General features: G+C 42.6%; 1 protein-coding gene across 1 annotated transcript in view; it reads left to right on the forward strand.

Moving 5' to 3' along the window:
- Nucleotides 1-14,214, forward strand: part of LOC124789683 (ATP-dependent translocase ABCB1-like) — a 213,597-nt gene that overhangs the window by 148,585 nt on the left and 50,798 nt on the right. Inside the window, exons 16-17 of the mRNA XM_047257118.1 lie at nucleotides 9,065-9,223; nucleotides 9,336-9,539. Coding sequence (XP_047113074.1) covers nucleotides 9,065-9,223; nucleotides 9,336-9,539 — 363 coding nt within the window. The remainder of the gene's footprint in view (nucleotides 1-9,064; nucleotides 9,224-9,335; nucleotides 9,540-14,214) is intronic.

Consider the following 14,214-nt stretch of genomic DNA (forward strand, 5'->3'; position numbering starts at 1 on the left):
AAAGTGTCATCACTGCAGTAGTAGCCCTTGAGCGACCTGAGCGACGCATGTCATCGACAGTTCCCGTCTCTCTGTATTTCGTCCATGTCCGAACAATATCGCTTTGGTTCACTTCGAGACGCCTGGATACATCCCTTGTTGAGAGCCCTTCCTGGTGCAAAGTAACAACGCGAAAGCGATCGAACCGCGGTATTGACCGTCTAGGCATGGTTGAACTACAGACAACACTAGCCGTGTACCTCCTTCCTGGTGGAATGACTGGAACTGATCGGCTGTCGGACCCCCTACTTCTAATAGGCGGTGCTCATCCATTGTTGTTTACATCTTTGGGCGGGTTTAGTGACATCTCTGAACAGCAAATGGGATTGTGTCTGTGGCACAATATCCACAGTCAACGTCTATCTTCAGGGGTTCTGGAAACCGGAATGATGCTAAACATTTTCTGGTGTGTGTATATCACACAAAAAACTCTCTGAAATGTGCTTCATTGTATCGTTTAGGAACTGCAAGAATATGCAAAGTACAATATATTTTAAGAGGTTATTGATGAGAAAAAGTACAGAAGAACCTGCGATGATAACTACTTATCGCAGTAGGCGCTGCAGTGCTCAGGCCGTACCGTGCTTAGCACTGCGGGCGCTGCCCCATCCTGATGTACCTCGTTAAAACGTGCACATAAGGGATATGTTAAGATATGCAACACAGCTATTTTATGAAAGTAGGTCGGTTTTATTCAGAATTCCGACACATCATATTATTCCCCACTCAAATAACTATAAAATCCCTTTTTTCAACGTAATCTCCGTTCAATGCGATAACCTTACGCCACTTAAGTCGGAGCCAACGTCTTGCTGCATAAATAACCTACCCCCCACCACCACTACCATCCTCGTACTGCTTCCCAGAGAGTACGTCCTTCATTGGGCCAAACAGATAGAAGTCGGAAAGTGTCAGGTGCGGGTTGGAGGGTGGATCAGGAAGAACAACCCAAGAAGTTTCGTGAGCTTGTCTGGGGTGCGCAGACTTATGTGAGGCCTTGCCTTGTCTTGGAGAAGTTCATTTGCATTTTCGTGGCACGAACACGCTAAAGCATAAGACACTCCAGAGTTAATTGTTGCACACTGAGGGGGAACGTCTAACAGAATAACCGCTTCAGAGTCTCAGAAGACGGTCGCCATGACTACCACCTGCGTGTGCGGCTTTGAATTTTTTCTTCGGAGGAGAGGTGGCGTTGCGCCACTCCATGGTTTGTCATTTTGTTTCTGGTTCAGAGTGATGAACTCATGTGTCATAGACTGTTTCGATGTTCAACAAAAAATTGTAATGATCAGCCTTGTACCGCGTAATAAATTCCGTAGACATGTTCCTTCGTTGCTCTTCATGGTCTTCTTTTAGGCGGCACCACTCTTCTGCTACGGTCACAGGTTCGAATCCTGCCTCGGGCGTGGATGTGTCATGTCCTTAGGTTAGTTAGGTTTAAGTAGTTCTAAGTCTAGGGGACTGATGACCTCAGATGTTAATTCCCATAGTGCTTAGAACCATTTGAACCTTTTGTTAGGCGGCGAGGAACCCAGCGTGCATACAACTCTGAGTGCCACAAATCGTGGACAGGTGTGTCAGCTGTACCAACAGAGACGTCCAGTTCTGTAGTTGGGTGTTTGATTGTAATCCATCAGTCACAATGAATAAGAGAGTCCGCACGTTCCAACACTGCAAGAGTCACAGCTGTATGCTGCCGATTGGCACACAAGACATCAGACAAGTTTGCACAACTGTTGCGGTGATAACAGACGCCTCACCCAAAGACTATCCGTGCTTTTGTCCTCTGCCAGGTCTCCGTAGATATACAGAAAGCGCCTATGAATTTTTGCTATACTCCACACCCATATTAGTAGTTGATAATGTGGGGTTCTCAGCGTATCTTATTTGCTCTGACATATATAGCAACGTAGCGGCGTATTCAAGTACACAGCTGCAATAATGTAGACCTGAAGATGCCTCACCGTGGTTAAAACCGTCAGTCTGCTTGTTTGTTGTGCGATAATGTGCGCCAGAGGTCTGCTAACAAACACACCTTTCGGTAGCTCATTGGCGACGTGGCGTAGTAATTTCTTCAGTCAGAACAAGATGTGGGCTACAAATAAGTAAAAGGTTTTAAATATGTGACTCACATTTGTGCCATTCCCTCAAATAACGAAACCTTCTGCTATTACATTGCATCACTGAATTGAATGAGCTTATGCAAAGAAAACAAACATGAAAACTTGCCCCTAGTGTTCATTAAAATGACATTCTCATTTTACATTTCGCAATGCAACGTGTTAACTTTTCTCGCGTGATAATAGGTGTGTCAACCAGATGGAAACACTGTCGTGCTCTCGTTTCACAAGACGTGTAGTGTCATCTGGTCAGTAAACACCGCTTTACTGTTTGTTTCCAAGGAAATAATGCCGGCGTACACGGTATCGATCGTAGGCCATCTGCATGACAGTGTGACGCTTTGAGCTGTCAGCGAGTGAGTTGAACATCGAACACCTAGGAATGCCTTCTTCAGTACTTGTCTGACTATTCAAATAATAATTCTAAGAACGCCAAGTCGCCCAAGGCGCCGAGGTACAGAGGTGAAAGGCTTCAGATGTTCCACGTAATACGTGCTCTTACTGAGTTTGAAATCCATACATCCATGTGGATGATCAATATATATATGTTCCATAAGTCTTCCTAAACGTGTTGATCGATGTCAACCACTGGAAAGAACCACTGTGGGGTTAAGGACCACCTATGTCTCATAGGGGCGGGTGTTGGGGTGTGAAAGAAGCCTAGCTCGCGACGCGCAAATAGCCAGACAATATTCATCTAGCATTTGAGACTGAGAGCACTTAGTGACTTGCAACAAACTATACACATAATTTTAACCCTTTTAGAGACGTTTCCTCGCTCACACACCCTACAAAAGATGAAAGGAAGAAAGTATATCGCTTACTATATTTTCGCTGTTCTTACAATAAAACTACCGCATGAAGCATGACCTGTTAATTTATGTTTACTACTAACTCTTTTCGAAACACATTTTGGAGGCAACTGGATGCACCTGCAAAATTACCTCACTGTGCAACACATAGTACGGGAAATATGACTTAAAATCGAGCACCGAAGGAAAACGAAGGTGCATGGCGAAATTCGCTAGAGATACAGGTGGAATATGTGTGTAAATATGTGTGAAATATGTTAAATTTGATACGTGTGCGGTCCTGCCCATACCTCTCGTATAGGGTGCTTAAAGGTGCTGCGTTCTCGGACAACAATTCAAGCCAATCACATCAATAGTTTTTATTACAGTAAAGCAGATTGACAATACTTAGTTTTGTATTTACAAGAACGCGTCGCAAGCGATAGGCGAAATGCAAACAGTCAGTCCTTGGCTATATACAGAGTCCATGTATGCAATTGATATGGATCACTAATAACTGTTCTTCAAGTGCCGGTCTAGTACTGTGAAGCTGAGGCTGGCACGAACAGCGCTTATATTCTCTTCTTGTAGAGGCCGCTCCTGTTGTCGTCTCACAACCTTCTCTGCTCTTGCCTTCCTCGTCTTCGTGCCGGCGCTTGTGGTTACGCCGGAACAATAAGTGCGTATGTGGGCAAAGCCACTGGTAAAAAGCTCCTTGTAAAACCCTGGATCGAACTGAACGAAACTTGGTACACATATTACTATCTGGAAAAAAAAACTGTTGGGTAAGAACCAGCGTTCTTCTCTTGGGAAGGAAGAGAGAAGGAAGAGGCGAGCAGACAGAGGGCGAAGGAGGAGATGGACGCAGATATGGGAGATAAGGAGATGGACAGAGAGAGGGTGAGGGGGAAATATACAGAGAAAGGGGAGGCAGACGGAGAGAGTGGGAGGAGGTGATGGACAGAGCAATGAGAGAGGAACAGAGAGAGGGCGAAGGAGGAGATGGGCAGAGAGACAGAGAGGAGGAGTCGAACAGAAAAAGTGAAGAGGACACGGTCAGAAAGAGGGGGTGGAGGAGATGGACATAGAAGGGATAGAGGAAGAGATGGACAGAGGAAGGTGGAGATAGACTATGAATTGGAATAGAAACATACCTGGTCAACGCTAGGCACTCTGATAGTGCAAATAAAATAGAGAATAGAGTATGAATAATATTAACGTTTGTTCCATTTCGAATAAAATTTACTTTAAGTCTGTTTGTTACAGTTCTTCACCAGTTTTATTGAACATTCTCAGTTTTTTATTTTAGTTTGATAGTCACACAATCCTCAAGCTACATATATGAGTCTGGATATAGCTATCACCTAATTCTCTAATACGCATAGTACAATGCTGACCACGAATATTGCAACACTATGAATGCGGAATTCAACAAACTTCAAACTGCCATGAAGTGAACTATATGCCTGAATATGCAGATGGTTAGTATTTCAGTGCGACCACACAAATGCGTTAGAGTAATGCTGTCTACATTCTGTATATAACGAAGGATTGGGCAGAGGGTTTTTCATTCAAATATAGCAACTGAAACTTGATTGTTTGCTGTAAGACCGATTTACGCCTCGTAAAGGCAGGAGAAGACAATTTGACATATCTACATCTACATCTACATCTACATTGATACTCCGCAAGCCACCCAACGGTGTGTGGCGGAGGGCACTTTACGTGCCACTGTCATTACCTCCCTTTCCTGTTCCAGTCGCGTATGGTTCGCGGGAAGAACGACTGTCTGAAAGCCTCCGTGCGCGCTCTAATCTCTCTAATTTTACATTCGTGATCTCCTCGGGAGGTATAAGTAGGGGGAAGCAATATATTCGATAGCCCATCCAGAAGCGCACCCTCGCGAAACCTGGCAAGCAAGCTACACCGCGATGCAGAGCGCCTCTCTTGCAGAGTCTGCCACTTGAGTTTATTAAACATCTCCGTAACGCTATCACGGTTACCAAATAACCCTGTGACGAAACGCGCCGCTCTTCTTTGGATCTTCTCTATCTCCTCCGTCAGACCGATCTGGTACGGATCCCACACTGATGAGCAATACTCAAGTATAGGTCGAACGAATGTTTTGTAAGCCACCTCCTTTGTTGATGGACTACATTTTCTAAGCACTCTCCCAATGAATCTCAACCTGGTACCCGCCTTACCAACAATTAATTTTATATGATCATTCCACTTCAAATCGTTCCGCACGCATACTCCCAGATATTTTACAGAAGTAACTGCTACCAGTGTTTGTTCCGCTATCATATAATCATACAATAAAGGATCCTTCTTTCTATGTATTCGCAATACATTACATTTGTCTATGTTAAGGGTCAGTTGCCACTCCCTGCACCAAGTGCCTATCCGCTGCAGATCTTCCTGCATTTCGCTACAATTTTCTAATGCTGCAACTTCTCTGTATACTACAGCATCATCCGCGAAAAGCCGCATGGAACTTCCGACACTATCTACTAAGTCATTTATATATATTGTGAAAAGCAATGGTCCCATAACACTCCCCTGTGGCACGCCAGAGGTTACTTTAATGTCTGTAGACGTCTCTCCATTGATAACAACATGCTGTGTTCTGTTTGCTAAAAACTCTTCAATCCAGCCACACAGCTGGTCTGATATTCCGTAGGCTCTTACTTTGTTTATCAGGCGACAGTACGGAACTGTATCGAACGCCTTCCGGAAGTCAAGAAAAATAGCATCTACCTGGGAGCCTGTATCTAATATTTTCTGGGTCTCATGAACAAATAAGGCGAGTTGGGTCTCACACGATCGCTGTTTCCGGAATCCATGATGATTCCTACATAGTAGATTCTGGGTTTCCAGAAATGACATGATACGCGAGCAAAAAACATGTTCTAAAATTCTACAAGAGATCGACGTAAGAGATATAGGTCTATAGTTTTGCGCATCTGCTCGACGACCCTTCTTGAAGACTGGGACTATCTGTGCTCTTTTCCAATCATCGCAGATGTTGGACAAGGAAGTGAACTGCGAAGAAACCATTGGTAACAGGTGAAATACTTCAGCTGATGGACGAAAGTAGAAAGTAAACGAAAGGTTCAGAGAAATTCAGGAATACAGAAATGCAATTCACTTACGAATAAAATAAATCGGAAGTTTAGAGAAGCTAAGCGAACTGTCTGCAAGAAAAATGTGAAGAAATAAAAAAATGATCATCGGAAGGACTGACACAGCATATAGAAAAGTCAAAACTACCTTCGGCGAATATAAAGCACAGGTTTTAATATTAATACTGCAATGGGAATGCCGCTGTTAAAGGCTAAAGAGAGAGAGCAGGTAGTCGTAAAGAGTATACTGAAGGCAACCACTTGTCTGATGACGTGATAGAAGAAAAAATTAGAGTCGACATGGATAACATAGGGCATCCAGTATTAGAGTCAGAATTCGAAACGTATTGGAAGATTGAGATCAAATAAAGCAGAATGGATAGATAACGTTCTATCGGAATTTCTAAAACTGTTGTAGTGACAAATGAACACTTACTGAGGTTGGTATGTAGACTCTGTCACCAGCGATGTACAACCAGACTTTCTTAAAAATATCGTCACACAATTCCGGAGCTAGCAAGGGCAGGTAAGTGCGAAAACTATCGCACAATCAGCTTAAAAGCTCATGCATCCAAGCTCCTGACACTAATAACATACAGAAGAATGGTAAAAAAGTTGACGATCGATTTGGCTTTAGGAAAGGTAAAGACACCAGAGAGGCAATTATGGCGTTGCGCTTGGTAATGGAAGCAAGTCTGAAGAAAAATAAAGACATATTCATAGAATTCGTCGACCTAAAAGCATTCGACACTGTAAAATGGTGCAAGGTGTACGAAATCCTGAGAAGGAGTAAGCTGTATGGAAAGACAGGTAATACGTAATAATGCGTGTGTGTGAATTCCCAAGGGACCAAATTACTGGGGTCATCGGTCCCTAGACTTACACAATACTTAAACTAAGTTGTGCTAAGAACATCACACACACACCCATGCCCGAGGGAAGACTCGAACATCCGGCGGGATGTGGCCGCCAATCCGTGACATGGTGCCTCTAACCGCGCGGCCACTTCAAGCGGCAATATGTAATAGGTACAAGAACCAAGAACTTAACAATAAGATTGGAAGCGAAGAACGATATGCTCGGATTAAAAAAAGACAGAAATATACTCTTTCGCTCTTACTGTTCAATCTATACATCGAAGGAGCAATGATGGAAATAAAAGAAAGATTCAAGAATGGGATTAAAATTCAGAGTGAAAGGATATCAATGATAAAAGATTCGATGATCATATCGCTATTCTCAGTGAATGTGAAGAAGAATTATAGGATCTTTAGGATGAAATGAAGGAGTGCAGAATATGGATAGTGAGTAAACCGTAAAAAGGCAAAAGTCATAAGAAACAGCAGAAAGCAGCAAGAAACTTAACATCAACATTTGTAATCACGAAGTAGATGAAGTTAAGGAATTCTGCTACTTCTGAAGCAAAGTAACCACGACGGAGAAAAGAAGGGTGACATAAAAGCCAACTAGCAGAGGCAAAGAGGGAATTCCTGGCTAAGAGAAGTCTACTAATACTAGACATATGCCTTAATTTGAGGAAGAAATTTCTGAGAATGTACGGTTGGAACACAGCATTGTATGATAGTGATACTTGGACAGTGGAACAGAGAAGAATCGAAGGGTTTGAGATGTGGTGCTACAGTAGAATGTCGAAAATTAGATGGATTGATAATATAAGGAATGATGAGGTTGTCCGCAGAAGAGAGCAACGTATGGAGAACACTGAATAGAAGAAGGGTATAACTTTCATGATACTACAGTGAGCTGAAGAGGAGAAAAACTGTAGGGGTAGACAGAAATCTGAATACAACCACAAGTAATTGAGGTCGTAGGGTGCTCTCTGAAATGAAGAGGTTGGGACATGAGAGATATTCGTGGTGGGGTGCATCAAACCAGACACTACACTGCTGGTCGCATTGGTAGGGATTCAAGGACTGTCATTCGAATATGGAATCGATGGGTTTAGAGGGCGATACTCAACAACATGAGGGATTTCAACGGCCCCACGCTGCTGGCGGCTGAGGGGACAAACATTGTTCGGACCTGCGTGCAGGATCGTAAACTCATATCACTTATCTTGAAATAAGAAGTACGTTAGTCGTAGCAAGACAACTATCCACACTGGCATTAAGATAATACTGCAACGTCATCATGGCGATCAATTTTGTGGCTGTTTGACACGACAGCATGGAGAGGCGCGACCAACGACAATACTCGAAACAAGAGAGGAACCACGTCCTCTTTAATGATCTTCTGTGTCTGCGTACATCATCACAATGGACGCATCAAGGCGTGCAGCCTCCAAGGGCAACCCACCTTGCCAGATTGTATTTGTCTTCGTCTTTTGGATGGAGCAACTGACGTTATAGTATGGTGTGTCACTGCATGCACAAGACAGTCATCTCCTGCTCGCATAACTGATAATTTGAACAGCAACCACTACATTTCTGATTGTTATAACCGACAGCTCTGTCCTGCAAGATAATTCAAGACCGCATAGTGCTTGCGCTGTTTGACTTTTCCGTACATCGATGCAGACAGTGTCCGACTGTAGTACTGATCAGCTCTGTCTCCAGATGTCTCACTCAATTAAAACTTCTGCTCATAGGTTGCCGAGAAATTGGCACACCAGCACATTCAAAGCGCTACAACTGAAGAAAACTTACACAGCACGGAATGAAGTAACTGTATCTGATACTAAGTTCAGTTCAACTCGATGCCTAGCTGGGTTAGGGTCATTATTGCTGCTACTGGTTGGAGCTATGTACTAAATTTCGCACCCCGAAAAAAACACATGCAAGCTTAACCATGCATTCTTCCTTCTACATCATACAGGCACCCAGCATAAGCAAAATCTTATCTTTTTCAACGTTGATGTTATTGCAATTTTAGTGGCCAGCAGAGTATGACTGTCCTCGGCAGTGAGTAAATATCATTTCTGCTGCAAATATGAAGTCGTGACTGGGTAGACAACTCTTGTCTGTTGCAGACGTTCGCTTCTCGTCACTCTGGAACCAAACTAAAAAATCGACTGCAGAGCCTCATGTTCTCAGCGATGTTGCGGCAGGAGATGGCGTGGTTTGACAAGAAGAGCAACAGCACAGGAGCGCTGTGCGAGAGGCTCTCTGGAATCCACGAAGTTCACTCGGTAAGTGGCAGTGATACATAGCGCCAGTGGCTAGCGCTTGTGTGATAAGCCCGCGTACACTCTCTGCTACTGAAATTTCTCTAGCTATGATTTTCTGTTCCGCGATGCACAGGCGTCCGCACAGTATATAGGTTACATACTTGACGGTGTGGTGACGCTAGTACTGTCTGTGGGCCTGTGCGCGTACCACGAGTGGCGGATGGGCCTCGTCGTCGTCGCCTTCCTGCCGGCGTCGGTGGCGCTGCACTACTACGAACACGGGAAGATGCTGAAGGACATGATGAGCGTCTGGGACGCCATGGAGAAAGCATCTAAGGTAAGTATCCGCTCCTGCCGTGATTTCTCCACACGCTGAGTCAGTAAATTATTATAATAAACACTGCTGCAATAAACGTAAGCCACTTCGTTCCTCCTTTGAATGTCGAAAGGAAGGAAAAACGGATGATTGACCCTTGCAGGGAGGCGGTACCGGCAGTTTCAAATGTGGCACTGGCCCCTCGCGCCACCTGACGTCACTCAGCCCTGCGACGGGTCGTAGTTGCTATGAGCTGCCCAAATCACCTTCCGTACGCGCGTGATTTCAGCCGTCTCTGACTGGTGCTACATGTTGTAATCGTGCCTACACAAGCGCAAAACCTTCCCAGCCCCGGCGGCTAGTGGGTTTACTCTTGACGAGTATAGCGGAGTTAGCTATCGAAAGCTCGAACATTTTATTCGAATTGAAGCGGCTTGAAAATCGAGAACATTTTATTCCCTGCCTTTCCTTTTGAGCCTGTACAAGTAAACATTGTATGGGCCATCTCCCATTGGTTAATTACCTATGCACTGACTGGCGTTGATGTGACCAAGGGCTAGGCGTTCTCGGATTCACAAGAAAATGTGGTGGATTCTTCGGCACGTTTCTCAATTGTCCCATTCATTTTGCCACGTACTGACTTTCAGGAGTTGGGACTTAGTCACTGTTGGCCTTTGGTACAAGGTTCCCCATACGAGGCAAATGTTTTCAATATAATCGCAGGTAACTGTGACCAGTCTCCTACTAAATTTTATTTTTAAAATTTTTCAGGCTCATCTTCGTAAGTGATCAGTCGCAATTGTCTGTATCTGTATTCATTCTTTATATAGTTACGGTGAACAATATCCATAATGGACCAATTCAATCTAGACAAATGATGTTTATGAACGTGTGTCCCATTACTAGGTTTCGAACTGCTCGATGATTTGTCACCTGCGTATGGATAAATTTCAGCGGACAGCTTGGTCGAAAATTGTTTAGGGTTTGATGTTAAGTTCATCTACGAGAGGTGTCCGAAAATTAAGTTCCGACCGGTCGCCAAACGTAAAACAACAGTGAAACAATGAAACTTTGCACAGATGTGTTGAGCAGTGTCTCTAGTATGCCCGCAGATCGCGTCACGTTGCACTTGCAATTCTGAACGTACAGTGAACACATAAAGACGCCTAGAAAGCAGTGCCTCCGTGCCTCACATGAAGTGCTGAGTGGTATTGACAAGGGATTTCAGATCGATTCCGTATTCCAGGATTTCCGAAGGCTTTTGGCACTGTACCAAACAAACGTATCGTAGTGAAACTGCGTGCTTATGGAATATCGTCTCAGTTATGTGACTGGATTTGCGATTTCCTCTCAGAGAGGTCACAGATCGTAGTAATTGACGGAAAGTCGTCGAGTAAAACAGAAGCGATTTCTAGCATTCCCCAAGGTAGTGTTATAGGCCCTTTGCTGTTCCTTATCTATATAAACGATTTGGGAGACAATCTGAGCAGCCTATAAAGGCACATTTGCATGCCGAGCGTGAGTTTCCTCGGAAACGCGAGATATTAATTAAATAAATAATCAGTGACAAATAAATAAAGCCTATGGCACACAACTGCAGCGCTGTGTCGCTGATAAAACAAAAGCAGAATTACGATACTCTGATGTTTGATTAAAAAGGGAAGAGCTCTCGTTGAAGTGGTGCGAGAAGCACGTATTTTAGTTTATTGTCTGGCACACCGCCATATTTCATGTTATAGAAAATTACAGCGAGTTGCAACCATACTAGGCACTCGATTCTGTAAAGAATTTATATTTATAAAAGTAAGTAGGATTATGAACTGTAGGCTTATTCATTGAATATATCTGATTTAACTAACTGTGTAATTTTTTGTTTAGTAGACAATCACCTCTGTACGACGTTTTGGCATGGCTGGCAAATTATTGTAATATTGAGATTTAGATTATGAGTCCGCACCTACCGCAGCAGTCTTTGGAAACGATTTAATTACGAAGTCCGATTATTTCAGTTTTATTTCACGGTCAACTACGAGTAACATTGCCTTTACGAAAAAGCCATTGTCAAGCGTCTGATACCGAATAATCAAAACCTGACGACTCATAGGAGAGCCAATCAGACAAATATTAAATAATTAATATTTAATTTTATTTTATTTTATTTTATTTATTTTATATTGGCGACCGTGACAGGACTTGTTATTTTGTCATTTGTTACATTGTTCTCTTTGTTTCATGTGAAAAATCAACCTTCTGGTCCTGGACTTGACTATATGAGAATTAAAAAAAAATCAGAAGATATTTGCCAATTATAAAATTTTGCGGGAAGACGCAAAGAAGCTTCCAGCAAAATAAGGTAAGACGCAGCATCTTTGCATTAGCAGGCTTGACCAGACGTATAATTCAGTGTATTAGCTTTTCAGTAAAATTCTGTAGTGTTTCTTTTCCGCATAACAGTTTCAGTGATAAATTCCATTCTCAGTATTTTTCCTTAAACAATAACGTATGCAACAATACCAATACACGAGTGTACAATATGGCCGACTTCTGTACGATATCATGTAACATGGCCAGCAGCCATTACCAATAATCTCAAATTCAGTTTATATTTTTAAATTAACAGACAGCCATTGTTGCTACGACCGATTCATGCTCAATTGCATTTTATTTTAAAACCAGTGTCAAACATTAATTTCTTGAAATATATAGCACGTGTGGCATGGTAATAACTAGAAAACAATACGCAAAAATGGAACAGCAAGGACGTACTATTCAGACGCAATCCGACTCGGACGAGAGACAAATGTTAGAAAATGACCTTACGACAGCAACCGGTAGTGACGATACATCAAATATTGACGCAAGTGTCAACGGAAATTTTGACAATAGGCCGTCCACCACAAAAATTTCAAAGTCTCAGTCAGAGCCCATGTTAATACATGACGTCACGTCTAATGACGCGGCGGGGGCAGAGACCTTGCAAACAGTAAACATTGCCAACATGTTACAAATGCTAATGAAACAAAACGCAGAAAATATGGCAACCTTAAGGATGCAGAACGCGGAAAACATGGCAACCTTAAAGACACAAAATGAACAGTTAAAGACACAAAATGACGAAATTAAATCTGATCTCATAGCAATCAAGGCATGTAATGACACTTTGTGTAAACGTGTGGAACTTATAGACGCCACACTGACCGAACAGATGACTGAACTCAGTACGAAATTTTCCAAGCTTAATACGAGACAAGAAAAGACTACAAATGACGTAGCACTTTTACAGAAACAATTAAAAAACCTTAATGTCACGTGTGAAGCTCTTACTGAACAAATTCAAACATATCCTTCAGTACACGACAACCTTGAAAAACGAATTACTGACGTGCAGAATAAATTTGACGATGTTGAACAACACCTGACTGACATCTTACAATCTGATGCCACAGCTCATTTTCAAAATATTAATAAAGAATTTCATGATTGGGTAGAGAACAAAGACAAACATTTTGATAGATGCATACGTGAAAATTTACCAACAATTGTGCACGACTCCGTAGCGGAATACATCACTAATAACAAACAGCTGATTAGTGACGCAGTACAATCCGTCACTGCACCCATGAGACAATTCACCGATCAACCACAGTCTGAATGTAACGAAAATATCAGTCAAAATGTACAGTTCAGAAACCAATATACATTCGAGTATGACGCACACATACCGCACACAACATACACACAAGAACAAAACACACCACGACAACAACACATACCACAACGTGCAAACACAAACACAAGCTATTATCATGGTAAACCACAGCAACATTATCGTAATTACTCGCCAGCTGGACATAGCAGTAATTACAGTGGAACAAATCCATATCATAATGCAAAGGAAGAAGAAAGCTTAATAAAACACAGGCAATTTCAGGCTTTTATCCCAGAGAAACGAACCATTCATCCGGTGATTTTTCTTAAATCTTTTAGTAACGCATTTCCACGCACTTGGAGTGACCGGAAAAAGATTTCATATATTGTCGGTTACATCCAAGGCGATGCAGCTGTCTGGGCATACAGTCAAGCTGACGTATGTACCACGTACAGTGAGTTTGAGCGTGCCTTTCTGAACAAATTCTGGTCGCAATCCGTCCAGGAGCGACTCAGGAGACAAATTTTAGAACCTGAAACTTTTAACAGTAAAAATGGTAACTTACGCAGATATTTTGAAAAATACTTGAACATGGGACATTTTTTAGACGAACCAGTCGCAACACGTGATATACTCCGAGCGTTGAAGGCCAAATTGCCTTTCAACATTAAGGAAAAACTTCTACATATCCCGGATGACGATTCAGATTATTTTTTAACAGCTTTAGATTCGGTTGACATGTTACTTGAAGATCAGCGCTTCGCGCGGCAAAACAGCAGCCACAATGTTTACACTAGTGGTATGCAAAACATGCAGGCTTGCCAACACAATTCTGGCGCGCCCACAGTTGGATACGCGGTACAACAAAAACAGCAAACTCACATGCCGTCTCAGTACGGAAATCAAAATCAACACGCGTATTCCAATACGAACAATAGTTACAACAGTAATAACATTTCATGCGGCAATCCATACAAAAGGCACCGCGATAATAACTACAACGGTAACAACGGATACAAAGGTAATAACAAAAACACAAACAGAAAT

This window comes from Schistocerca piceifrons, chromosome 3 (assembly GCF_021461385.2).
Source record: "Schistocerca piceifrons isolate TAMUIC-IGC-003096 chromosome 3, iqSchPice1.1, whole genome shotgun sequence".
Taxonomy (NCBI): Eukaryota; Metazoa; Arthropoda; class Insecta; order Orthoptera; family Acrididae; genus Schistocerca; species Schistocerca piceifrons.